Below are 27968 nucleotides of genomic sequence, written 5' to 3'. Positions count from 1 at the left end.
TAAGTGAGTGGATGTGTGGTGAGTGTAGTGGGGGTGTTGAATGGTGCGAACACATGCTGCTGCTCTCATGGAAGGAGAGAGAGCATTGTTTTGTCAGATTTTGTTGATTAATTGTGAATTTATTGTTAATTGTAATTGTGAATTGTAATTCACTTGTCCTCATAGTGAGAGCTCCATATGTGGAAGCTGTTGTTTAAAATTGGTAATGGCAGGAGTAGTCTTCACCAAGCTGGTGCAGCTGGGAGACAGTGTTGTATCTGTCAGGCTGTAGATGGTTAGCCTCGGTCCCAGGCTTACTTATCTGCGAAAAGAAAAGCCTGGTCACAACGTAAGGCAGAGAAGCTATTGGACGGATGTATCCTCTGGAACATCCGACCGCTGTATTTCAAACACCGCCACTGTTAACTCTTTTAACATCAGCAAGCATAGGTTGTGCTCTATTTATATTTATAACTGTTGCAACAGTTGCTAAACTATTTTGATTGGCATTGATTGGACAATCGCTTTTTGGGGTGGGGTTTATCGAAGGGGTAATTGTGTTCGTCAATGAAGAGTACTGCATGGGAGGGGTCATGTGACCACACACACACACACACACACACACGCACACGCGCACACACACACACACACACACACACACACACACACACACACACACACACACACACACACACAGTCCCACGTGCACCATACGCTATCGTGCTTGCATGTGTGGTAAACAGCCCATTGTACAGGACATACTTTCCAACTTCTGCTTTCCTCCTTCCCATTCTATGACTAACCATTTAGCATTTAAGCATTGCCACACACACACACACACACGCACACGCACACACGCGCGCACACACACACACACACACACACACACACACACACACACACACCACCCCCACAGAGGAATATATTCAAAGATTTGTGCCACATTATACGATTTTTCAAAAATAGCAGATCTACAAGCTCATAGATCTGCTATTTTTCAAAAGAAAAAGTTTAAAATAATGGTTAAAACACCAGAAGGGGTTCCCGTCATGAATGGGTTAAAGGGACACTTCACCCTTTTTGATTTAGAGCACTTTCCTGGGGGTCTTTATGTGTGTAATTTGTGGTTTTAGATATTTTAGATTTTAGCAGTGAGCCCAGTATGTCTCTGATGTCATCGACACTTGTGACTGGGCTCACTTCCTTCCTGGACTTCAATTCCCATAATGCTTTGGTGCACTGCTCCTCCTTGTGGATAGGGGGAGGGATTTCTTACTGACACAATATGTAGTCCAGGAAGGAAGAGTTCTAAATCTTGTCATTAACATATATTCTTTTGCAAAAAGGGTGAAGTTTCCCTTTAAGCACTGTAACACACACATGCTATTGACATTTAGCACTTAATCATTTTAACTTGTATGAACAGTTCCTGATCAATCATTTTAACTTGTATGAACAGTTCCTGATCAATCATTTTAACTTGTATCAACAGTTCCTGATCAATCATTTTAACTTGTATGAACAGACCAGCTAGGGCCTTAATGTTACGGGCCATGCCGACCCCACACACACACACACACACACACACAGCGCATCTCCGGCCGATAGGTGAGAACGCGTCGCTGATGCAACGTGGTGTGGGCTTGTAGCTCTGTTCCCTGCACGTCTATTAAAAGGGAAGAAAATAAATAAATAGCGTGTGACTGCGTGTCTGTGGGAACCGATAGAGAGAACCGAAATTGAATTATTGTAATGGGTACCCGGTGTGTGTGTGTGTGTGTGGGGGGAGGGGAGAGGAGAGGAGAGGAGAGGAGAGGAGAGGAGAGGAGAGGAGGATTAATCTGTGAGTACACAGAATAATCTGCCAAACACTAGAGCTGAATTCCAACACCCAAAATCTCGGCCGCTCGTTCACACTCGCTCACTCCAGTAAGGCAGTGTTACGGTGAAATTGGTGACCTGCTGAAATATGTGACAATCGTGTCATCGATGACATCACATAACGTCAGTGTCCACTCCGAATGTAAATCATTGTGGTTTGTTCATTAGCAGAGTTCCACCTAGCTGTATTTAGTTTGTTCATTAGCAGAGTTCCACCTAGCTGTATTTAGTTTGTTCATTAGCTAGAGTTCCACCTAGCTGTATTTAGTTTGTTCATTAGCTAGAGTTCCACCTAGCTGTATTTAGTTTGTTCATTAGCAGAGTTCCACCTAGCTGTATTTAGTTTGTTCATTAGCAGAGTTCCACCTAGCTGTATTTAGTTTGTTCATTAGCAGAGTTCCACCTAGCTGTATTTAGGCCACATACTTAAAGACCTCCATGTAAATTGTGTGAAGTCCACAAGATGGTCATACATTTCAGCAGGTCACCAATTTCACCGTAACACCGCCATGCTGGAGTGACCGAGTGCGAGTAAGCGAGATTTTGGGTATTGGAATTTGGTTTAAGTCCACTCACCTGTAGACTTTCCCAGCCCTCTGCCTCATGATTGCCATGGCAACCCCCACACCTGCCAATTTATTACTTAACTACTTGACATAGTTAAAGCGGGTGCTATGATGACGGGTATTGCATACCAGGTTCCCAACTTGCATCGTTCCCAAGTAGGCCGGTGGCCGACGGGCACATCTAGTGAACACAATAGTCACTGTTGTTGTCATTTGTCACCAGAACTGTTAGAAGCAACAAGGAAGACATCAACATGGGGAACTTCCCAGGCAGACGCAGACGAAATAAGGTAAGTTTATTTACAAAGCAGACTAACTGAAGACCAGAGCTGAGTTGTTTAAATGTATTGCAAACATTCACTGTTAGTCTAAAGACTGTAGGCAGTAGCATCTGTACATTAACATCACTGTTAGTATACAGACTGTAGGCAGTAGCATCTGTACATTAACATCACTGTTAGTATACAGACTGTAGGCAGTAGCATCTGTACATTAACATCACTGTTAGTATACAGACTGTAGGCAGTAGCATCTGTACATTAACATCACAGAGGTCAATTAGCCCTTCTTCGCTAAGTCCCTCCCCAACATGTCCTTGTCCAGTATTGATGATATGCACACGGCTGCCATCTTGCCAGCAAGGTGCTAACTAGGTGCAACTTCCCATAGACAGCCCATTCATCCAAACAGAACAGTCCTATCTAATTGTATCTAACGTCACACTCACCAACATTGCAGCTGTACGGAAAGCTTGAATTATCCTCTTTCTATTTATTTGTTTAATAAAAATCCACCGTATGTCAGGATCTGCCTTCCGTGTTGTGTTTGGTGTTCCTGAATCTTATTTTGAAGTGATGCTTTTGTGTTTCCTGTCCTCCTTTGTAGTAGTTTCCTGCCTTGTCTCACCTTCCCTGATTTTTGGTTCTTTGTTTCACCTGTGTCTTGTTTTCCCCTCAGCCAATCCTTGTGTTGATTTGATTTGAGTTCACCTGTGTCCTGTTAATCTTGTGCCTATTTAAGCCCTGTGTTTGGTTGTGTTCTCTGTTGGATTATTGTATTGTCACCTGAGTTCCAAGTCTGTTTTATGTTTGTTTGATGGTGTTGCTCTCCTGCAAACCTCTGTTAAATAAACTTCCACTTGATTCTGACTTCCTCGCATTTGGGTTCTTCTTGGATTACACCCTGACAGAATAATCCAACCACGTCGGACCCAGCGGGAAGAGTTTTTTTTTTCTTTTTTTTCCAAGATGCCAGCAGTTTGGAGCAAGCCACTAGTAAGCCCAGGTCTGTCAGTGCTCACACCTGTGACACATGCCTGTACTCTGCCTTCTCTGACTCCTGCCCATGCCTTGCCCACCCAGGGGCTCCACCAGGGCTCCAGACTAACTTTTTCACAGGTAGCACTGGTGCCACCTACCTTTTAATTTGGTAGCGCCACCACAAATTAGGTAGCACCATTTTTTTCTTTGTATAGCGTGGTATTAATACATGATCTTATCATTCCCCCACATCGGGTGCCATTTATTTATGTAGTGGTTTCCACCATTAAAGGTTTGAATCATAAAACCCCCTACAAAGGTCACTGTGTAAAAAACAGCAACCTACCTGGTTATACTTCAAAACACTGTAGATGGTTTCAACCCACCACAAAGTCACTCAGTCAATAAAGGCAATATTTATATTCCACACACAGAAAGTCAGTTTAAGGTTTTGTGTTGAAAATTAAATGCAGTCCAAACCTTTTGGATTAATAAAGTGACAATTTGTACAATATCTCCATTACCATTATCCAAATTAATTCCTTATTATAATATTTCTACATTTTGGAAAAAATCTTTTGCAATGTGAAATGCCACCAAATTCTTAATCCTTTTCCTTGTCTTTATTGGCCAACTTGTGAAAGCTGCATGCTTTTATTGTGAAGGCAAAAGTTTCTGAATGCTCTCAGAGCCTGCATATCTCCGCGTGCTGAAAATAGCTGATCTACAAGCTCACAACGTTGTGAGCTTGTAGATCAGCTATTTTCAGCACGGAACACGAAGAATAAATCAGGCACTCACTGGGAGGGAGATTAATGTATTTTGTTGGCCGATCAGCATGTATGGACCTATGGTATGGACACATAGGCTACCTCCTCGATGCACATGTTTAATCAAACAACACGTTTACTAAGTTTCACTCAGTGTTTGGGTCGGGAGTCGGCTGTCTGTGTAGATCATGACTGATCATCATGCAGTTAGATATGCGCGCTGCGCGCTCCAGTGAAATTGTACAGCTGAGAAAGATTAGTTAATTTGTGTCGGATAAGCTGCGTTCAGACCTGAATATATATTCGCCTCGGTTCGTCCAGTTTGTACCGCGGCAGGTCGCGCCGCGCCCGTTTGCGCAATTCTCGTCTTTGACTTGACTTTGTATGTAATCGCGCCGCTCTGACCATCCAAGTCTGAAGGGCTTATTTGTGGGTTTTCGTGAACGATCGTTCTTTGAACACTGGGCGTCAGGCGAACGTCCAATGTTTTCAATCAATGGAACGGGCAAGCACTGCGGGATGTTTTTTTTCCCTCCACTCATCCTTCCAGCAAGTCGCACCTGTGCGACCTCATTCAATTTTAAGTATCACCCTTAATAAATTAAGTCGCATATGCGACCTAATAGGTCGCACGCTGGAGCCCTGGGCTCCACGTTCCTCACCCTGAGCGTTATGGAGGTAATCCTGAGACGTGACTCTTTCCTCACCCAGTGTTGGGCAGTTTGTGAGATACATCCAGCGCCGCTGACACTCTGCAGCCTTGCACTTCGTTGGCCCTCCCTACACCTGCCTGTTCCGTGAAGTTCCCAGATCCTGTCTGTAATGACTCCGTACCCGTCTACCCTGAGCCGACTCCAGCCCAAGACCCTTTTGAGGGGTCTCGTTTGGTCGTGTTCAGGGGAATCTGTGGGACCTCCAGAAGGGGGCGTGAGTGCCATGGCTCCCGATACTGCCAACGCTCCCTGTTGCCCAGCGTCCTGGATGCTTCGCTGCCCAGCGCCTTGGAGTCCTTGCTACCCAGTGCCCAGTGTGTGTCACTGCCCAGCGTTCAAGAGGCTCCACTGCTGCCCAGCGCTACAGTGACTCTGCCCCCAGTTTTGCCTGAGATTGTCCCGTCTGTCCCCGCCTTTAAGTCTGTGTCCTCGTCTGTCCCCGCCTGTGTCCAGTCTGTGTCCTCATCTGTCCCCGTCTGTGTCCTCATCTGTCCCCGCTTCTGTCCTGTCTGTGCTCAACTTTCCTCGCCGATGCTCTGCCAGCGGACTATGCCGACGCCCGGCCAGACATCCTGTTGGCTGTCTCTGTTGACAGTCTGCCAGGAACCCTGTCCCTTTACCCTGCTGACACCCCCGTTGAACATTCTGAACTGCCTCTGGTTGTCGCTGTTGAACCAAACCCAGTTCTGTCCTTCCAGTGTCCCCTCAGCCTCCAGATTCCTGTTCTGACCTCCCAGTGTCCCCCCAGCCACCAGACCCTTGTTCTGTGCACCTATTGTCCCCACAGCCACCAGACCCTTGTTCTGCCCTCTCAGTGTCCCCCGAGCCACCAGACCCTTGCTCTGTCCTCCCAGTGTCCCCACTGACACCGGAACCCTGTCCTGTGCTTCCAGTGTCCCCACAGCCACCAGACTCATGTTCTGTCCTCCCAGTGTTTCCCCAGCCATGTGAGGCCTGTTGTGTTCTCCCAGTACCCCTTCAACCACCTGACCAATGATCTTCTTCCCCTATGCCCCTGTCTCAGTGTCAGCTACCCCAGTCCCTGTCTCCATGTCCTCCTGAGCCTTTGTCCCCATGCTCTACAGAGCCATTATGTCCCAGCCCTCTTCAGCCTCTTTGCCCTAGACCCAGCACTGCTCATCATAGTCCCATTTCTAGCCCTGTCCCTGGCCACCTTTCTTCCCCAGGTTTGCAGCCTTTCTCCCCTGTGTCCCAGTATGCCAGCCCCTTTGTTCCCCAAGCTACTTCCTCTTCCCAGCCTCCTCTGTTCCGTTCTGAAATGTCCTGCCCTTTGGTGGAGGGTTCGCTTGGTCTGCCTACTGCTCTCCCTTTCTGTTTGTCTGCCTGTCTCCCTCTCTGTGTGTCTGCTAGTTTGTCTGCTAGTCTATTAGTCCGTCTGTCTACCCCCCAGTCCTCCTGTCTACCCTCTGACTTTCGTTCCCGCCTGATGTTGTGTGAGATCACCTGTTTGTCCGCTTGTCTGCCTGTGTGTCAGTTAATCTGTTTGTCTGTTGGTTTGTCTGAGTTGATGCCTGTCTGCTTGTCTATGTGCCTATCTGCATGTCTGTCTGTGTGTTTGCCCACTTGTCTTTCAACGTGATTCCGGTTGTATGGTTGTGCGTTCCGCTGTCTCTCTTTGTCTGTCCTGTGGAATGTCTGTAGCCTGCAGTGTTTTCCTGGTTTATTGTAGTTTGTCAGCTTTTCACCTGGTGTGTGATGCCTGTTTGGATGTCTTTACCCTTGTGTGCGTCTTCTTGATTGCTTGTGTGCGTGATTCCTACTCGGTCTTGTCTCTTTTCTGCCCGTTTCTCGTCACCTTTTCCTTGCCAGTGTCCTCTGTCCTTCTCTCTGACAGGAAGTAGGTCTTAACATGTATACGGTGGATTTTTATGAAACAAACACTTTGCAGATAGAAAGAGGATAATTCAAGCTTTTCGTACAGCTGCAATGTTGGTGATTTTGACATTGTTTAATATAATTGGATAGGACTTTTCTGTTTGGATGAATGGGCTGTCTATGGGAAGTTGCAAGATGGCAGCCGTGTGAATATCATCAATAGGCACGTTAGCAACACTAAGTCCCTCCCCAACCCGTCCTTGTCCAATAGGCACGTTAGCAACACTAAGTCCCTCCCCAACCCGTCCTTGTCCAATAGGCACGTTAGCAGCGAGGAGACAGGGCAAGCTGTCCTTCCCCCCCATTGGCCATATTCAGACCGCAGCCAGAGGCTCGGCCCGACCCTAAAAATTACCATAAACCCGAAGCCCGAAAAAACCCATTTCCATCATTCTAATGGATTCCAGACAGTGGTGGTGAGTAAACATGAATAGCAGCTGATCCCTTTAGTTTCCCTTTAGTGACGTATATGAAGTATTGTCCTTTAGTGACGTATATGAAGTATTGTCCTTTAGTGACGTATATGAAGCAGTGGCATTTAGTGACTTATATGAAGCAGTGTCCTTTAGTGACGTATATGAAGTAGTGTCCTTTAGTGACGTATATGAAGTAGTGTCCTTTAGTGACGTATATGAAGTAGTGGCCTTTAGTGACGTATGCGAAGTAGTGTCCTTTAGTGACGTATATGAAGTATTGTCCTTTAGTGACGTATGCGAAGTAGTGTCCTTTAGTGACGTATATGAAGTAGTGTCCTTTAGTGACGTATATGAAGTAGTGTCCTTTAGTGACGTATATGAAGTAGTGGCCTTTAGTGACGTATATGAAGTATTGTCCTTTAGTGACGTATATGAAGTAGTGTCCTTTAGTGACGTATATGAAGTAGTGGCCTTTAGTGACATATATGAAGTATTGTCCTTTAGTGACGTATATGAAGTAGTGTCCTTTAGTGACGTATATGAAGTAGTGGCCTTTAGTGACATATATGAAGTATTGTCCTTTAGTGACGTATATGAAGTATTGTCCTTTAGTGACGTATATGAAGTAGTGTCCTTTAGTGACGTATATGAAGTATTGTCCTTTAGTGACGTATATGAAGTAGTGTCCTTTAGTGACGTATATGAAGTAGTGTCCTTTAGTGACGTATGCGAAGTAGTGTCCTTTAGTGACGTATATTAAGTAGTGGCCTTTAGTGACGTATATGAAGTAGTGTCCTTTAGTGACGTATATGAAGTATTGTAATTTATTGACGCATATGAAGTATTGTCATTTATTGACGTATATGAAGTATTGTCATTTAGTGACGTATATAAAGTATTGTCATTTAGTGACGTATATGAAGTGTTGTCATTTAGTGACGTATATGAAGTGTTGTCCTGTAGTGACGTATATGAAGTGTTGTCATTTAGTGACGTATATGAAGTGTTGTCCTTTAGTGACATATATATTGTCCTTTAGTGACGTATATGAAGTATTGTCCTTTAGTGACGTATATGAAGTATTGTCCCCGTTCGCAAAGTGCAATCATTCACTGTTGTGCAACAGTCCCAAACAGAGTGACAATATTATTATACCAACTGCCAACATGGCTATAATGGCGTGTCTCGACAACTTACAGATCCGTTATTTTGGGCACATAAGGCACGCCGACGGACGGTGGTTATAATACTAAGCATTTTGGAAATCAAATGTAGCCTGCAGTGGACTGTGACATGATTGCGTGGTCATCACACAGTGGACTGTGACATGATTGCGTGGTCATCACGTGGTTTAACGAGATAGCTCAGTTTAACATGACGAAAACCTGACGCTTTATCGTGTAATAATCCGACTGGTCTTATAAAACATTTAAGCATATGGCAAGTTACCACATTCCTTCAAAATAGAAGCTCTGGGGTGCCGGAAAGACATAGCTGCTTTTACTCTGCTATTTTTTATTATAATAACATTCTTAAAAAAAGAGAAAAAAGAAAGAATCACGGAAAATCACAGAGGGTAGAGTTCGGGCAGAGTTTGAGAGTTTGTTCTCTCCTCCACATTTGTGTTAACACAATGTTTGTTTTCACAAACCCTCAGAGCTGGACATAAGAGGGGCCAGCGCCCCTAAAATAAATAGAAAAGCCTCCTCAGTTGTTTGTGTGTCTCATCTAATCTGTTCTCTTCTATGTTCATCTAATCTGTTCTCTTCTATGTTCATCTAATCTGTTCTCTTCTATGTTCATCTCCAGCATAAAGCTCCAGGCAGAGCTGAAGGTGAGCTGATAATGTCTTAATAAAGTAAAAATAAACTGATTATTGACACTATCAATAGATATAATCCTGTCCCAACATGCATGCACGCACACACGAGCACAAGCCGGTCTGACACAACTATTGTTCTTAAAAAAGCAGTTATCACACGCACGCACACACGCACGCACGCACAGTGTTTCTTATACAAGTCTTTTGTCTTTTCTGGCATGGAGCTACAGGCGCTGACCCACCAATGTCAAGTTCAACATCTACAAGGGTAGGAGCCGCTGAAGGTGAGGTAGGTGTGTGTGTGTGTGTGTGTGTGTGTGTGTGTGTGTGTGTGTGTGTGTGTGTGTGTGTGTGTGTGTGTGTGTGTGTGTGTGTGTGTGTGTGTGTGTGTGTGTGTGTGTGTGTGTGTGTGTGTGTGTGTGTGTGTGTGTGTGTGTGTGTGTGTGTGTGTGTGCAGAAACAGGGGCAGACATATCTGGGTTCATAATTGATTGAATAGAAGTAGTTAATTTAGCTGTTTGGGAAATTGTGGTGCATTGGTAAAAACATACACAGCTGACAAACAGCTGACAAAACTTTGATGGTGTGATGTGTTGTTGGACACTTGTCCCTCCAACCATAAATTAGGTTTTAGACCACCTTTACACGAGAACGGTCGCCAGAGAAAACGGTATAGTGCCGTTGCGTTCTCATTTTGTATCGACCCTTTACACGAAAGCGACCATTTAATCTCTCTAGGTCGTCCTCAGACGAGCCCTCCATTGTCGCCTCCAGTCATCCTGGTTCTCCATACATCCAGCCAGCTCGTTGGTGCTTTGCACTCCTGCGTCGTTCTTGAGTACATCCACATATCGTCACCTTATTAAACTAATGGCCTAAGTCTTTTTTTGCCGAAAATGAGTTTTTGGCCTAAATCAACTCCTGGTGATGCTGGCCACCTCTGGTAAAATCGCCTAAGCCCTAACGTAAAAGGCCTCCCTGTTACACCCTATTAAAAAATGGCCTATGTCAAGAGTGAGACTTAGGCCATTTTAACACACCTTTCTAAATGGGAGTGAATGGGAGTGAATGGGAGGTACTGTTACTATGGGACTGATACTATGGGAGTGAATGGGAGGTACTGTACTATGGGACTGATACTATAGGAGTGAATGGGACTGAATGGGAGTGAATGGGAGGTACTGTTACTATGGGAGTGAATGGGAGGTACTGTTACTATGGGACTGATACTATGGGAGTGAATGGGAGTTAATGAGAGGTACTGTACTATGGGACTGATACTATGGGAGTGAATGGGAGGTACTGTTACTATGGGACTGATACTATGGGACTGAATGGGAGGTACTGTTACTATGGGACTGATACTATGGGACTGAATGGGAGGTACTGTTACTATGGGACTGATACTATGGGAGTGAATGGGAGGTACTGTACTATGGGACTGATACTATGGGAGTGAATGGGACTGAATGGGAGTGAATGGGAATGCATGGGAGTGAATGAGAGTGAATGGGAGGTACTGTTACTATGGGACTGATACTATGGGAGTGAATGGGACTGAATGGGAGTGAATGGGAATGCATGGGAGTGAATGGGAGTGAATGGGAGGTACTGTTACTATGGGAGTGAATGGGAGTGAATGGGAGGTACTGTTACTATGGGACTGATACTATGGGAGTGAATGGGAGGTACTGTTACTATGGGACTGATACTATGGGAGTGAATGGGACTGAATGGGAGTGAATGGGAGGTACTGTTACTATGGGACTGATACTATGGGAGTGAATGGGACTGAATGGGAGTGAATGGGAGGTACTGTTACTATGGGACTGATACTATGGGAGTGAATGGGACTGAATGGGAGTGAATGGGAGGTACTGTTACTATGGGACTGATACTATGGGACTGAATGGGGGGTACTGTTACTATGGGACTGAATGGGAGTGAATTGGAGGTACTGTTACTATGGGAGTGAATGGGAGTGAACTGGACTGAATGGGAGTGAATGGGAGTGAACTGGACTGCATGGGAGTGAGTGGGAGTGAATGGGAGGTACTGTTACTATGGGACTGTCACTCCCATTCATCCCATTCACTCCCATTCAGAGTGAAAGGGAGTGAATGGGAGTAAATGGGAGCCCAGGTACTTGAAGTCATTGACTTCCTTCAGAGCAGTGCCTCCTGTTGTTGTGAGAGGTGGATGTTCCGTTTGGATGTTATAGGTGATCACCTCAGTTTTCTTGGCATTCAGCCGAAGGCCAACCTTGGCACACTCAGACTCCACTCTGCTCAAGAGCTCCTGTGCTTTCTCCATGTGGTCAGAGAGCAGGCTGATGTCATCCGCGTAGTCTAGGTCTGTCAGGACTACTGCAGGGTGTCTTCTTGACCTCCTTGGTGTAAGAGTAAGGCCAGGATCCTGCTCTCATCCATTGATGGCCTTCCTGAGTGCGTAGTCCAGATCCTGCTCTCATCCATTGATGGCCTTCCTGAGTGCGTAGTTCAGATCCTGCTCTCATCCATTGATGGCCTTCCTGAGCGCGTAGTCCAGATCCTGCTCTCATCCATTGATGGCCTTCCTGAGCGCGTAGTTCAGATCCTGCTCTCATCCATTGATGGCCTTCGTGAGCGCGTAGTCCAGATCCTGCTCTCATCCATTGATGGCCTTCCTGAGCGCGTAGTCCAGATCCTGCTCTCATCCATTGATGGCCTTCATGAGCGCGTAGTTCAGATCCTGCTCTCATCCATTGATGGCCTTCCTGAGCGCGTAGTCCAGATGCTGCTCTCATCCATTGATGGCCTTCCTGAGCGCGTAGTCCAGATGCTGCTCTCATCCATTGATGGCCTTCCTGAGCGCGTAGTCCAGATGCTGCTCTCATCCATTGATGGCCTTCCTGAGCGCGTAGTCCAGATGCTGCTCTCATCCATTGATGGCCTTCCTGAGCGCGTATTCCAGGACGATAACAGAGAGGAAGGGGGCTAGGGTGTCTCCTTGCATTACCCCAGCCAGGATGTCAAACTCCTCACTGTCGCCATCTGGGGTCACCACCTTGGCCCTTGTTCCTGCATACATGGTCTCTATTGCCCGGAGCAAGTTGGGAGGCCTTCAGGATCTTCATCATGGTGCCTCTGTGTATTGAGTCAAAAGCCTTTTTGAAATTAATAAAGCACAATACGGCCGTCAGGTTGTTCTTCTTCACCTCCTCGATCAGTCTCCTCAGGGCCAGGATCTGGGTGTGGTTCTCTCCTCTCGAAAGCCGTTTTGGTTCTCCCTCAGGTGAGGGTCGATGGCATGCCGTTAGTGGAGCAGATTACTGAAACGATCGTTCACTTGATCATACAAGCACCAAATTTGGCACACAGGTGCTTCAGAACCTACTCTCTCAGAAAAGTACGTTGTCCACTTGAAAAAACAAAATGGCCACAATTGTTCAAGATGGCCGCCTTTCAAAATGGTTTTAAACAGTGTTTGAACTATAGTTTGATTGAATAATCCTATTGTGATGGCCTATACATCGAAATGTATGTTTCTGAGTATGAGAAATCCAATTCCGCATTTAGCAAATCAAACTTATTGAATATTATGATGATAGCCAAATGGCATTGATCACGCCTCCAGGTCTTAAGTTAAGTAATAAGACCTGGTACTTAAGACACGCATAATACTGCCCATTATGTCCAGGATGTACTTTCTATGAAAAGCACATTATCCAGCTGATAATCCAAGATGGCTGCCAGTTTTCAAGATGGCTGCCTCGTCAAATGCAAAAAACAAAACAAAAAGGTTTTCAAAGTAGAATTTAAATGTGTTAATGATTCAAACATCAAAATGAATTTATTCTGACTGTAAGAACTCAATGGTGTTCCAATATGGCCGCCAGTTTGCAAGATGCAGCTATTACGTGACTCAAAATTTGCGTTTTCGGAAGCTGTCTGACCACAGATATTGTTGAAGGGCAACATCATCATGCATTGAAATGCTGTGATCAAGCTCTATTGGTTTGTAATTTTGTATATAAGAGTGATGTCAAAGCACAACCAGGACACACTGGTTACATCACTGCTGTGAGACTCAGCATGGGGTTCAGTGTCTGCTTGTAGCGTATAGCTGTAGTTGTGGTTTACTAACTGTTGTAGTGGTGTACTCATTGTAGTTTGTAGTATACTATGCTAATTAGCCCCTGTATATATCTCCACTAGAAGTTTAGTTAGTTGTAGCATTGTAGTTGATAGCCGCACCTGAATTGACAAGATGTGCCAGCGTGGGAGAGCTGAGACAAGGGTAACAGGGATTCAGTTACCTGGATGGTGTACAGATCGCACAGGACTTAAATGGCACTGGATGAACGGTCGTGCTAGGTGTAGGGCACCAGATGCTTGAACCTAGATCAAGGTTCAAGGTTGGACTTTATTGTTACATCTTGTGTACAGGTACATACGAGTAAAACCTATTTTTGTTTGGCCTCCTTACAGACGATGCAGCAGCATAGATAGCATAATATTCAAACAACAAAAAACACTGCAAGCACAGCAAACAAAGGGATAGAATAAAGAATACTAGAAAAATAGTAACACATGTGCATGTTTCCCTGTAGTAGCAAAGTTAGGTAAACTTTCGCCCTAGCTGGTTCTTATCAGTTCGTTCATGTATCTGATTGTTTGGGGAAAGAAGCTGTCTGTTTCCAGTGGCTTTGAGACTGTGAAAACGTTTTCCATGTGGCAGCATCTCAAACAGTCTGTGGTTGGGATGGCTTTGGTCCCTCATAATTCCACGAGCTTTGCCGACACAACGATCGTCATACAGGGCTTTGATGGGGGGGAGATCACATCCGCTGCACTGCACTCTTTGAATTTTTGCGTGTCCTTCACCAGGATCATCATCATCGTGGAACGCTGGAGTTTCAGTTGCTAAACATTTGCCCGACAATTTTGGTGATACTTTGTACTGTTTTGCCTCAATGTATCCTCACTGCCACCTCCATCATCCAATCTGGATGAGTCTAACATGATGGGCAACAGGTGCATTGCCTCAAATACGGGGAGACTTCAACTCCTCTTTCGTATCTGTTTGACAGAGGAAACACTTCCTCCAATCAGTTTTAGTAGCAGAACATCTTGTGTTATACGGTTAAAGGCCAAGGGCTATATCCTTTTACCACCCAACCATACAAAACATCAAAGCACATTGAAATATGTTCAAGCATCTGGTGCCCTACACCTAGCCCGACCATTCATCCATTGCAAGTCCTGTGCGATCTGTACAACATCCAGGTAACTGAATCCCTGTTACCCTTTTCTCAGTTCTCCCACGCTGACACATCCTGTCAATTCAGGTGCAGCTATGTCTCAGTTCTCCCACGCTGACACATCCTGTCAATTCAGGTGCAGCTATCAACTACAATGCTACAACTAACTAAACCTCTAGTTGAGATATATACAGGGGCTTATTAGATAGCATTTAGGACACTAAAGTATACAACAAACTACAGTGAGTACACCACTACAACAGTTAGTAAACCACAACTACAGCTAGTACGCTACAAGCAGACACTGAACCCCATGCTGAGTCTCACAGCAGTGATGTCACCAGTGTGTCCTGGTTGTGCTTTGACATCACTCTTATATACAAAATTACAAACCAATAGAGCTTGATCACAGCATTGATGTTGCCCTTCAACAATATCTTCGATCAGACAGCTTCCGAAAACGCTAATTTTGAGTTGCGTAATAGCCGCCATCTTGAAAACTGGCGGCCATATTGGAATTAAATTGACACCATTCTTACAGTTCTTACAGTCAGAATACATTCATTTTGATGTCACCAGTGTGTCCTGGTTGTGCTTTGACATCACTCTTATATACAAAATTACAAACCAATAGAGCTTGATCACAGCATTGATGTTGCCCTTCAACAATATCTTCGATCAGACAGCTTCCGAAAACGCTAATTTTGAGTTGCGTAATAGCCGCCATCTTGAAAACTGGCGGCCATATTGGAATTAAATTGACACCATTCTTACAGTTCTTACAGTCAGAATACATTCATTTTGATGTTTGGATCAATGTGTGGATCACACATTTCTGTTCATTAAAGTTTTACTTATTCATTTGACGAGGTGGCCATCTTGAAAACTGGCAGCCATCTTGGATTTTCAGCTGTATAATGTACTTTTCTTAGAAAGTACATCCTGGACATCATTTGTGCCAAATATGGTGCTTGTACCACCAAGTGAAGGTTTATAATGGAATATGGACTTAATCTGCCCCACCTTATCGTTTAATTCCCATTGTATCATAATATAATAATTTTGATGTTCTAAATTCAGAATTGGATTTCTCATACGCAGAAACATATATTTTGATGTATAGGCCATCAAAATAGGATTTTAAAGCTCAATATAGCTCAAACACTGTTTAAAACCACCTCAAATGGCGGCCATCTTGAAAAATGGTGTCCATTTTGTTTTTTCAAGTGGACAACGTACTTTTCTGAGAGAGTAGGTTCCGAAGCACTTGTGTGCCAATTTTGGTGCTTGTATGATCAAGTGAACGATTCTTATGATATATTGACTTAATCTGCTCCACTACGTATCCGGTTCAGGATCATACGGTTGTAGACCTTTGCAGCGATACTAGCGCTAGGTTCTGGCAACGCTAGGTGGCCGTGACGGACTGTGGGGTGCATGCCAGAACGCTAGGTGGCCGTGACGGACTGTGGGGTGCATGCCAGAACGCTAGGTGGCCGTGACGGACTGTGGGGTGCATGCCAGGTCGCTAGGTGGCGCTGATGGACTGTGGGGTGCATGCCAGGTCGCTAGGTGGCCGTGACGGACTGTGGGGTGCATGCCAGGTCGCTAGGTGACGCTGACGGACTGTGGGGTGCATGCCAGGTCGCTAGGTGGCGCTGCCGGACTGTGGGATGCATGCCAGATGCACAGACGGACTGTGGGATGCATGCCAGAACGCTAGGTGGCGCTGATGGACTGTGGGGTGCATGCCAGAACGCTAGGTGGCGGTGACGGACTGTGGGATGCTTGCCAGGTCGCTAGGTGGCGCTGACGGACTGTGGGGTGCATGCCAGGTCACTAGGTGGGGGTGACGGACTGTGGGGTGCATGCCAGAACGCTAGGTGGCGCTGACGGACTGTGGGGTGCATGCCAGAACGCTAGGTGGCCGTGACGGACTGTGGGGTGCATGCCAGGTCGCTAGGTGGTGCTGACGGACTGTGGGGTGCATGCCAGGTCGCTAGGTGGCGCTGACGGACTGTGGGGTGCATGCCAGAACGCTAGGTGGCGCTGACGGACTGTGGGATTCATGCCAGGTCGCTAGGTGGCGCTGACGGACTGTGGGGTGCATGCCAGAACGCTAGGTGGCGCTGACGGACTGTGGGGTGCATGCCAGGTCGCTAGGTGGCGCTGACGGACTGTGGGGTGCATGCCAGAACGCTAGGTGGAGCTGACGGACTGTGGGGTGCATGCCAGAACGCTAGGTGGCGCTGACGGACTGTGGGGTGCATGCCAGAACGCTAGGTGGAGCTGACGGACTGTGGGGTGCATGCCAGAACGCTAGGTGGTGCTGACGGACTGTGGGGTGCATGCCAGGTCGCTAGGTGGCCGTGACGGACTGTGGGGTGCATGCCAGAACGCTAGGTGGCGCTGACGGACTGTGGGGTGCATGCCAGGTCGCTAGGTGGCCGTGATGGACTGTGGGGTGCATGCCAGGTCACTAGTTGGCCGTGACGGACTGTGGGGTTCATGCCAGGTCGCTAGGTGGCCGTGATGGACTGTGGGGTGCATGCCAGAACGCTAGGTGGTGCTGACGGACTGTGGGGTGCATGCCAGGTCGCTAGGTGGCCGTGACGGACTGTGGGGTGCATGCCAGGTCGCTAGGTGGCCGTGACGGACTGTGGGGTGCATGCCAGAACGCTAGGTGGCGCTGACGGACTGTGGGGTGCATGCCAGAACGCTAGGTGGCGCTGACGGACTGTGGGGTGCATGCCAGAACGCTAGGTGGCCGTGACGGACTGTGGGGTGCATGCCAGGTCGCTAGGTGGTGCTGACGGACTGTGGGGTGCATGCCAGGTCGCTAGGTGGCGCTGACGGACTGTGGGGTGCATGCCAGAACGCTAGGTGGCGCTGACGGACTGTGGGATTCATGCCAGGTCGCTAGGTGGCGCTGACGGACTGTGGGGTGCATGCCAGAACGCTAGGTGGCGCTGACGGACTGTGGGGTGCATGCCAGGTCGCTAGGTGGCGCTGACGGACTGTGGGGTGCATGCCAGAACGCTAGGTGGAGCTGACGGACTGTGGGGTGCATGCCAGAACGCTAGGTGGCGCTGACGGACTGTGGGGTGCATGCCAGAACGCTAGGTGGAGCTGACGGACTGTGGGGTGCATGCCAGAACGCTAGGTGGCGCTGACGGACTGTGGGGTGCATGCCAGAACGCTAGGTGGAGCTGACGGACTGTGGGGTGCATGCCAGAACGCTAGGTGGTGCTGACGGACTGTGGGGTGCATGCCAGAACGCTAGGTGGCGCTGACGGACTGTGGGGTGCATGCCAGGTCGCTAGGTGGCCGTGACGGACTGTGGGGTGCATGCCAGAACGCTAGGTGGCGCTGACGGACTGTGGGGTGCATGCCAGGTCGCTAGGTGGCCGTGACGGACTGTGGGGTGCATGCCAGAACGCTAGGTGGCGCTGACGGACTGTGGGGTGCATGCCAGGTCGCTAGGTGGCCGTGATGGACTGTGGGGTGCATGCCAGGTCACTAGTTGGCCGTGACGGACTGTGGGGTTCATGCCAGGTCGCTAGGTGGCCGTGATGGACTGTGGGGTGCATGCCAGAACGCTAGGTGGTGCTGACGGACTGTGGGGTGCATGCCAGGTCGCTAGGTGGCCGTGACGGACTGTGGGGTGCATGCCAGGTCGCTAGGTGGCCGTGACGGACTGTGGGGTGCATGCCAGAACGCTAGGTGGCGCTGACGGACTGTGGGGTGCATGCCAGAACGCTAGGTGGCGCTGACGGACTGTGGGGTGCATGCCAGAACGCTAGGTGGCCGTGACGGACTGTGGGGTGCATGCCAGGTCGCTAGGTGGTGCTGACGGACTGTGGGGTGCATGCCAGGTCGCTAGGTGGCGCTGACGGACTGTGGGGTGCATGCCAGAACGCTAGGTGGCGCTGACGGACTGTGGGATTCATGCCAGGTCGCTAGGTGGCGCTGACGGACTGTGGGGTGCATGCCAGAACGCTAGGTGGCGCTGACGGACTGTGGGGTGCATGCCAGGTCGCTAGGTGGCGCTGACGGACTGTGGGGTGCATGCCAGAACGCTAGGTGGAGCTGACGGACTGTGGGGTGCATGCCAGAACGCTAGGTGGCGCTGACGGACTGTGGGGTGCATGCCAGAACGCTAGGTGGAGCTGACGGACTGTGGGGTGCATGCCAGAACGCTAGGTGGTGCTGACGGACTGTGGGGTGCATGCCAGGTCGCTAGGTGGCGCTGACGGACTGTGGGGTGCATGCCAGAACGCTAGGTGGAGCTGACGGACTGTGGGGTGCATGCCAGAACGCTAGGTGGTGCTGACGGACTGTGGGGTGCATGCCAGAACGCTAGGTGGCGCTGACGGACTGTGGGGTGCATGCCAGGTCGCTAGGTGGCCGTGACGGACTGTGGGGTGCATGCCAGAACGCTAGGTGGCGCTGACGGACTGTGGGGTGCATGCCAGGTCGCTAGGTGGCCGTGATGGACTGTGGGGTGCATGCCAGGTCACTAGTTGGCCGTGACGGACTGTGGGGTTCATGCCAGGTCGCTAGGTGGCCGTGACGGACTGTGGGGTGCATGCCAGAACGCTAGGTGGTGCTGACGGACTGTGGGGTGCATGCCAGGTCGCTAGGTGGCCGTGACGGACTGTGGGGTGCATGCCAGGTCGCTAGGTGGCCGTGACGGACTGTGGGGTGCATGCCAGAACGCTAGGTGGCACTGACGGATTGTGGGGTGCATGCCAGAACGCTAGGTGGTGGTGACGGACTGTGGGGTGCATGCCAGAACGCTAGGTGGCGCTGACGGACTGTGGGGTGCATGCCAGGTCGCTAGGTGGCCGTGATGGACTGTGGGGTGCATGCCAGGTCACTAGTTGGCCGTGACGGACTGTGGGGTTCATGCCAGGTCGCTAGGTGGCCGTGATGGACTGTGGGGTGCATGCCAGAACGCTAGGTGGTGCTGACGGACTGTGGGGTGCATGCCAGGTCGCTAGGTGGCCGTGACGGACTGTGGGGTGCATGCCTGAACTTTAGGTGGCGCTGACGGACTGTGGGGTGCATGCCAGAACGCTAGGTGGCGCTGACGGACTGTGGGGTGCATGCCAGAACGCTAGGTGGTGGTGACGGACTGTGGGGTGCATGCCAGAACGCTAGGTGGTGCTGACGGACTGTGGGGTGCATGCCAGAACGCTAGGTGGCGCTGACGGACTGTGGGGTGCATGCCAGGTCGCTAGGTGGCCGTGATGGACTGTGGGGTTCATGCCAGGTCGCTAGGTGGCCGTGACGGACTGTGGGGTTCATGCCAGGTCGCTAGGTGGCGCTGACGGACTGTGTGGTGCATGCCAGAACGCTAGGTGGTGCTGACGGACTGTGGGGTGCATGCCAGGTCGCTAGGTGGCCGTGACGGACTGTGGGGTGCATGCCAGAACGCTAGGTGGTGCTGACGGACTGTGGGGTGCATGCCAGAACGCTAGGTGGCGCTGACGGACTGTGAGGTGCATGCCAGGTCGCTAGGTGGCGCTGACGGACTGTGGGGTGCATGCCAGAACGCTAGGTGGCGCTGACGGACTGTGGGGTGCATGCCAGAACGCTAGGTGGCGCTGACGAACTGTGGGGTGCATGCCAGAACGCTAGGTGGTGATGACGGACTGTGGGGTGCATGCCAGAACGCTAGGTGGCGCTTACGGACTGTGGGGTGCATGCCAGAACGCTAGGTGGTGCTGACGGACTGTGGGGTGCATGCCAGAACGCTAGGTGGTGCTGACGGACTGTGGGGTCCATGCCAGGTCGCTAGGTGGTGCTGACGGACTGTGGGGTGCATGCCAGGTCGCTAGGTGGCGCTGACGGACTGCCAGATAGACCAGTCACCCATGTACAAGAAACACCGTTCCGTCCGACTTCCTGTCAAGGCTGTTTGTTTTCCTCATGGTTAACATTCACCATCACTAGTCGCTACATTGTAGGATGAGTGGGCGAGGGAGTACTTGCTCATTCTAGGAACTCCAAATATGGCCTACGGGTCTGCATCGATGTAATAAAAACATGCGTTGAGAACCCACGTGAGCCATGATGATGTCACAAGTTTTGCGGATTCATTGTTTTGTCCGTTTACACGGAGACGGGAGGAAACAGCGTTTTCAAAGACTTCCACTCTGGAAGGTGGTTTCACTTTGTTGTGTTTTGAAATCGCCATTCTCGTCTAAAGGGACCCCAGCAAGCGATACGTTTTTCTGCCGTTCTTATGAACACCGTTCTCGTGTAAAGAGGGTCTTAGAGGGAAGAAGAGATTTGGTGTGGAGGGAAATACTAACAGTTTCACCAACAACAACCAACAAATGTTCATTCCACTTATCTTCAGCGGGTCACTTTGTTGACCAACACCGGACAAAGCTCATTCAGGGAGTGACAATGGTCGACCCCATCCTGGATCTGCTCCTTGAGAAGAAGGCCATCACCAAAGAGGGCTACAATAATGTGAGGTCCAAGTCCACCAATGAGGAGAAGATGAGGGAACTCTATGACCACCTGAACAACAGAACGTCTAAATACATTTTCTACCAATGTCTTGAGACACAGGAGACGTGTCTTCTAGAAGATCTGTAAGTAATTGTGATTTAAATACATTTTCTATTACGTTCTGTAAGATAATACAAGATAATGCATTAAGATAATGACATCAGTACAAGATAATGTACACTCACTATGCTCCACAGTCACATGTTGATCTTAATTCTTAAAAGGATCCCTGGTTAGTTATAGAGGGCAAGTATAATGTTTTAAGGTGTCTTATTAGCCAGAGATCCTTTTAAAATAGCAGTGTTACTTTTAGCCAGGATGTTCATAATCATGACAGGGTTGTAATTTTTCATTGGGATGCTAATGTTACATGTAGCATGCGCTCTGATGCTAATGTTAGATGTAGCATGTGCTCTGATGCTAATGTTACATGTAGCATGCGCTCTGATGCTAATGTTACATGTAGCATGCGCTCTGATGCTAATGTTACATGTAGCAAACTTTGACAAAAGCTGATGACATTGATAGATGAATACATAGTCAGTATATCATGTTGTAGTATTTCTATAGTCAGTATAACATGTTGTACTATTTATATAGTCAGTATAACATGTAGTATTTCTATAGGATTGGTAGATTAATTCATAGTCAGTATAACATGTACTATTTCTATAGGATTGGTAGATGAATTCATAGTCAGTATAACATGTAGTATTTCTATAGGATTGGTAGATGAATTCATAGTCAGTATAACATGTTTTTCATTCCACAGCAGGTCCACTCAGTCTTCTCCTCCATCACAACCCGAAGCAGAAGCTGCATCTGCCTCTGCTGAAGGTGAGCTAACAATAAGTGTCTTATCACAGCAGAAAGGTCTAAGAAACATGGAAACAGGGGCAGACATATCTGAATGGATAGAGAGGCATTCTGGGTATCGGAAGGTCCATAGTTAATTCTGCCAGACTTAGAGTTTAACAACATTGTTAACAAACATGTTAGTGAAAAGAAAGATTTAAATGGTAAATGTTATATTGTGTTGTAGGGCTTGATCTGGCAGATCTCTTTCTCCTGAAGCTGTTTAAGAATTGCTTTGTTCATTACAGATGTGTTGGTGAAAATATCCGGCGGTTCCATTACTGGCTACGAACGCATGTTTCAGAACAAGATGAAAAACACATATCTATGTGTACAATTGGACAATGAGTCCAAGATGAAGTTTGACGACGTCTTTGTCCTGATCTACAACATAAACACCAGCTTCACAGGCATGCACAGGTATCATGAGGTCAGACAGATGGAGATGAACAGGGCAGGACTGGACGAACCAATCCAACTCACGGAATTGTATAATTCTGGAATAAATGAAAGAGCAGTGCTCACTGTTGGTGTCGCAGGAATTGGAAAATCCTTCCTCTTACACAAATTTATTCACGACTGGACCATGGACCGTTTCCCCCGAGACCCCCATCTCGTGTTCCTATTGACGTTCCGCCAGTTAAATCTTCTCGAGGGAAAACGCTTTTCTCTGGCGAAGCTACTTCACGAATGTGTCAAGGAAACCAGATGCATTAAGGAAGAAGCTCTGAATGACATCTTCAGCATAGTGCAGGAGTCAAACGACTACAACACATGTCCCTGCAAAGTCATGTTCATGATTGATGGGCTCGATGAAAACAGGTTTCGGCTGGATTTCAAGAAAGAATCCTCCATCACTAATGTTGACGTATCCCTGCCAGTCAAGGAGCTGATTGTAAACCTTATCAAGGGTGAACTGCTTCCCTCCGCTCGCATCTGGCTCACCTCACGGCCTGCAGCAGTCGATCAGATCCCTAAGAAGTTTGTTGACAGGATGACAGAAATAAAAGGGTTCATCACAGATGAGCAGAAGAAGGAGTACTTCAAGAAGAGGTTCATGAAGATCTTCAATGATGAGAACAAGGCCAACTCGATGACCAGCTCAATCATGTCACACATCAAGAAATCAAAGATCCTCTCCACCATGTGTGAAATCCCAGTCTTCTGTTGGATCCTTGCTTTTGTTGTGCAGCACAGAGACATGAAAGACAAGCTACCTGAGACCCTGGTTCAGATGTACTGTGAGTTCCTGACGGCTCTGACAAAGCAGATGGAGAAGAAGTATGGTAAATCAGATGAGACGACTAAAAAGAAGCTCATGAAGGCAGAAGGACAGTTCATTCTGAAGCTGGGCAAGTTGGCATTTAACCAACTGATCAAAGATCAGATCCTGTTCTACCAGAAAGACCTGGAAGCCTGTGGTCTTGATGCCTACAAGGCCGTGCTAAAGTCAGGCATGTGCACAGCATTCTTCAAAGAAGATGGTGCTTCTTTCGACCAAACAGTCTACTGCTTTGTTCACCTGAGCATCCAGGAGTTCCTGGCTGCAGTCTACCTGTTCCACTGTTTCACAAAGAGGAACAAGAGGCAAATGTTCACAAAGACCAACAAGAAGATGGAGGTCCTGAAGACATTCCTGAACGATAACAGTGACATTTCAGACAGTTTCAGCTCCCTCTCTGACTTCCTGAAAGCTGCTATGGAAAAATCCCTGAAGAGTGAAAGTGGCCACCTGGACCTCTTCGTCCGCTTCCTTCATGGCCTCTCACTGGAGTCCAACCAGAGTCTGTTAGGAGGCCTGCTGGGTCAGACAAAGAACAGTCCAGAGGAGATCCAGAGAGCCATCAACAACCTGAAGGAGATGAATGATGACGACTTCTCTCCTGACAGATGCATCAACATCTTCCAATGTCTGATGGAGATGAACGACCCGTCATTAAGTCAAGGGATCCAACAGTACCTGGAGTCAGAGAGCAGCTCAGGGAAGAAACTCTCTGAGACCCAGTGTTCAGCTCTGGCCTCCATGCTGCAGATGTCAGAGGAGGTTCTGGAAGAGTTGGACCTGCACACATACAACACAGACATGATTTGTCAACGGAGACTCATCCCAGCTGTGAGGATCTTCAAAAAAGCAAGGTTAGTAACACACGCAGGCATGCAGGCACGCACGGAATCACACACGCAGGCAGGCAGGCAGGCAGGCAGGCGGTACAGTAACTACAATATGTGAACTAATAAGGTACAGTGATTACAGTATGTAGAGTCATGTTGAGATGCACGCACGCACGCACGCACACACGCACGCACGCACGCACACACACACACACACTGGGTTCATCGCTCTCAGTCAGTAAGGATAGATAAGGTTGGATTATTTTCCACTCTTCTCCCCCCCCCCCCCCCCCCCAACAAAATGTATTAATAGATTTTGGTATTATGCGCGATTCTTGGAGGAATTACGGTAACACCTGGTTTGTACTTTGTCCGTACGGCGGTGTCGCGGGGTGAACTTAGCCGATCTACAAGCCCACAACGTGACGCATCCTCAGGTCTTTGAGGGCTTTTACAGTGATGAATGTTCATTGTAAATCCTCATGGCTACAGGCACAGCAGACACATCACGTCTCACACAGATTCACCGGGAAAAGATGAATGTATCATTTCCCCTCCTGCTCTGTAACCCCCTCTAGTGGAGCTAACAGGAAAACATATAATAGATTATTATTATTGTATTATATAAAATCACACCTGTGTGAAGTGAGGGGCGCTCTTATCATCATACATCATCTCATTCCGGCCAATCACAATTTGTCTTCAACGTTTGTTTACACAAACCCTCAAAGCTGGACATAGGAGGGGGTAGCACCCCTCAAAAATAACATAATTTAAAACATAAAAGTGTCTCTTGGTCAAATGGATATTCCTTAAAGACAGAGTGCCATGACCCCCCCCAAAAAAAACATACTAAAATGGTGTTATTTCGATTGGGCCTTTTGACTCAAAGGTTTTCACGGTTTTCAACAAAATGTCTAGTTGGTCAATATCTGACCAACTAGACATTTTACATTTACATTACACTTTATAGTTAATTTCCTTGAACATGAACTTGATCTAATCTGTGTTGATAATCACTGATTTTACATCATCTACATTTACAGACTTGTTGGCTGTGACCTCCAAAAGGCAGACTATGAGATTGTGTCTTCAGCGCTCAGCTCTAATCCTTCACATCTGAGAGAATTGGACATCGGTTATAATGACATAACGGATCCATCCATGGACCTGCTCTCTGCTGCATTGAAGAGTCCAAACTGTCAACTGGAGATACTGAGGTCAGATTATTATTTTGATTAGTTCTGTTTTATTATTTATTGTTTGATATTAAGAAGAGTGTGAATAAAGTTGACATCATGGTATCCCACATTGATTAGAATAATAATATGGTGAGAGTTTGTGTTGTCTAGTTCACACTCTCACATCACAGTAACTACAATATGTAATCCATCATGGCTGCTAGGGAATTATCATTATCAACGCTACGGTACAGTAACTACAATATGTGAACTAATGAGGTACAGTGATTACAGTATGTAGAGTCATGTTGACATGCGCACACACACACACACACACACACACACACACACACACACACACACACACACACTCACACTCACACTCACACTCACACACACTACCTGTTGGAAGATTCAGATTAAGATGATTTACTTCACATTATTCCGGCCTGCCTTCTCTTTCCATCTCTTGGTGTCTTTACTCCAAAACTCTGACAGATATTTCATATGTAATTACAGACTTGCTGGCTGTACCATCACACAGACAGGATTTGAAGTTCTGCTCTCAGCTCTCAGCTCTAATCTTCTCCATCTGAGAGAATTGGACCTCAGTTTCATCTGCCTGCAGGAATCACAACTGCTCCAGCTCTCTGCGTTACTGAAGAGTCCACAGTGTGGACTGCAGATCCTGGGGTAAAGAATGTGTGTTCTCTCTGTGTGGATCTCTACTCGAACATCAACAGCACTTTGTTAAATGTGTATTTCTCTGCAGGTTGTCAGGCTGTGGAGTCACAGAGGAAGGCTGTTCTTATCTGGCTTCAGCTGTGACCTCCAACCCCTCCTCCCAGCTGAAACAGCTGGACTTGAACTTCAGCCACTTAGGAGAGTCTGCTCTGAAGAAGCTGTCTGCTGCTCTGGAGACTGTCAAGTGAGTCGACTATAGGACTGTGTCCATGTTGGTCAGTGAGTCGACCGAGGGAGGGGGCACACAGTGCCGTGTCGAGGGAGGGGGCACGCTGTGGTGAGTCGGGGGAGGGAGAACGCTGTGCCGTCTTCAGGGAGGGGGGAGGGGGAACGCTGTGCCGTCCTCAGGGAGGGGGCACGCTGTGCCGTCTCCAGGGAGGGGGCACGCTGTGCCAAGTCCAGGGAGGGGGCGCGTTGTCCCGGGTCAGGGGAAGGGGGAGGGGGCACGCTGTGTCGGTCCCTGCGAGGCATTGCTGCCGAGGAGGGTGTGCCTGGCGGGCAGGGGGAGGAGACGGGGAGGTGAAGGGCGTGTGGCGTGGCGCGTTGCATTTTGTTCAAAACGAGACACTCCTCAATCCTATCCAAATTTGAGAGATCACATGACCATAGAGATATTGGTGTGTGTGATGTTTGGACAGAGTCTGTGGGAGAATGATGACAAAATGTGTTTTGGTGGGACGAAACAGGCCGATGTGAAACATTAAGCAGCAGAGGTTTTGACTTGATTCATTGTTGTTCTACTTCCTACAGTGTGAATCATGGAGGAGAACACTGGACTAAACCTCAACTCCTTACAACACGTGAGTCTGTCTGTCTGTCTGTCTGTCTGAAAAAATATTGTGTGTGTGTGTGTGTGTGTGTGTGTGTGTGTGTGTGTGTGTGTGTGTGTGTGTGTGTGTGTGTGTGTGTGTGTGTGTGTGTGTGTGTGTGTGTGTGTGTGTGTGTGTGTGTGTGTGTGTGTGTGTGTGTGTGTGTGTGTGTGTGTGTGTGTGTGTGTGTGAGCCTGTGAGCCTGTGAGCCTGTCTGTTTAACAGTCTGTCTGTCTGTCAAATAGCAGATCTACAAGCTCACATGACTGCGTGGCGTGCTGAGGGCTTTTTAACTCTTAACTCTTAAAGTTAAAAATATAGTGTGTGTGCATGTGTGCGTGTGCGTGCGTGTGACCGTGTGCATGCGTGTCGCTCAGTGAATGATATATTATAATGTGTACTGGGTTGTTTTCTCATCAGATTTCCAGCGTCTCACTCTGGACACAAACACACCACACAGACTCCTCTCTCTGTCTGAGGACAACAGGAAGGTGACATGGGATGGTCAGGATCATTCATATCCTGATCATCCTGACAGGTTTGAGGTCTATGAGCAGGTTCTGAGTTCAGATAGTCTAGATGAATGCTCCTACAGTGAGATGGAGTTCAGTGGACTGGTTGGGATAGGAGTGACTGACAGAGACATCAGTAGGAAAGGAGAGGGTGATGAGCTTGGAGAGTATAAACAGTCCTGGAGTCTGTTCTGCAGTGATGGCGATGACCGTTACTATGTCAGCCACAATAGTAAGGGTACTGTCCTTCCTATCCGTCCCTCTGGCTCCACCAGAGTAGCAGTGTATCTGGACCGTCCCGCTGGGACTCTGTCCTTCTACAGAGTGTTAGAGGACACTCTGACTCACCTGTACACCTTCCAGAACACCTTCACTGAACCTCTGTTCGCTGGGTTCTGCGTTGGGGATGACTCCTCTGTGTCTCTGTGTGAGCAGAGATAGAGTCTCCATGTGACTTCAGGTCGCCATGGTTACTCAACATGTTTGGGTGAGTCCATGTTGTCATGGTTACCACTGTCGCCTAATAGTGGACCCTTTGACAGCGGCTAAGTCTGACATCATAGAACTCCATATTTGGACATGACTGACTCGTGGTGACATCATAGAACTCCATATTTGGACATATTGACTCAGACTGACATCATTGTGATGTCATCATAAATAAGACAAGCAGAGACACACTGACA

At 48.0% G+C, this 27968-nt stretch overlaps 1 protein-coding gene and 1 long non-coding RNA gene across 4 annotated transcripts; one reads left to right on the top strand and one right to left on the bottom strand.

The window, feature by feature from the left end:
* On the bottom strand, positions 1-3263 carry LOC306917028. The gene is made up of 3 exons (XR_013789085.1): positions 3154-3263; positions 2556-2651; positions 1-301 (listed from the first exon to the last, which is right to left on the bottom strand). It is a non-coding gene; the product is annotated as an uncharacterized lncRNA (long non-coding RNA).
* Positions 2573-27966, top strand: LOC306917027 (protein NLRC3-like). 3 transcript variants are annotated; one of them, XM_079495146.1, is made up of 11 exons: positions 2573-2716; positions 9290-9314; positions 9533-9586; positions 20912-21152; positions 21842-21906; positions 22173-24060; positions 25083-25256; positions 25737-25910; positions 25990-26145; positions 26712-26761; positions 27191-27966. In XM_079495146.1, exons 1-11 carry the CDS (start codon positions 2681-2683, stop codon positions 27721-27723), a joined length of 3396 nt encoding a protein of 1131 aa, XP_079351272.1. In that variant the 5' UTR covers positions 2573-2680; the 3' UTR covers positions 27724-27966. The 3 variants fall into 3 exon arrangements, with proteins under 3 accessions (XP_079351272.1, XP_079351273.1, XP_079351274.1); XM_079495147.1 differs by lacking the exon at positions 2573-2716 and adding an exon at positions 3607-3710; XM_079495148.1 differs by lacking the exon at positions 2573-2716 and adding an exon at positions 3607-3710 and having other exon boundaries at positions 9533-9591.
* Positions 27967-27968: the final 2 nt, after the last annotated feature.

The sequence above is a fragment of the Electrona antarctica genome (genome assembly GCF_951216825.1).
Source record: "Electrona antarctica genome assembly, chromosome: 24".
Classification (NCBI taxonomy): domain Eukaryota; kingdom Metazoa; phylum Chordata; class Actinopteri; order Myctophiformes; family Myctophidae; genus Electrona; species Electrona antarctica.
The sequence above is the reverse complement of the archived record's forward strand: the minus strand, read 5'-3'. Positions and strand labels throughout refer to the sequence as shown.

Bases quoted from the DNA above. Each gene is read 5' to 3' on its own strand.
- LOC306917027 (XM_079495146.1), top strand. From the start codon at position 2,681: ATGGGGAACTTCCCAGGCAGACGCAGACGAAATAAG. The intron at 24,061-25,082 runs GTTAGTAACACA...CTACATTTACAG, and splicing joins AGGATCTTCAAAAAAGCAAG to ACTTGTTGGCTGTGACCTCC. The intron at 25,911-25,989 runs GTAAAGAATGTG...ATTTCTCTGCAG, and splicing joins TGTGGACTGCAGATCCTGGG to GTTGTCAGGCTGTGGAGTCA.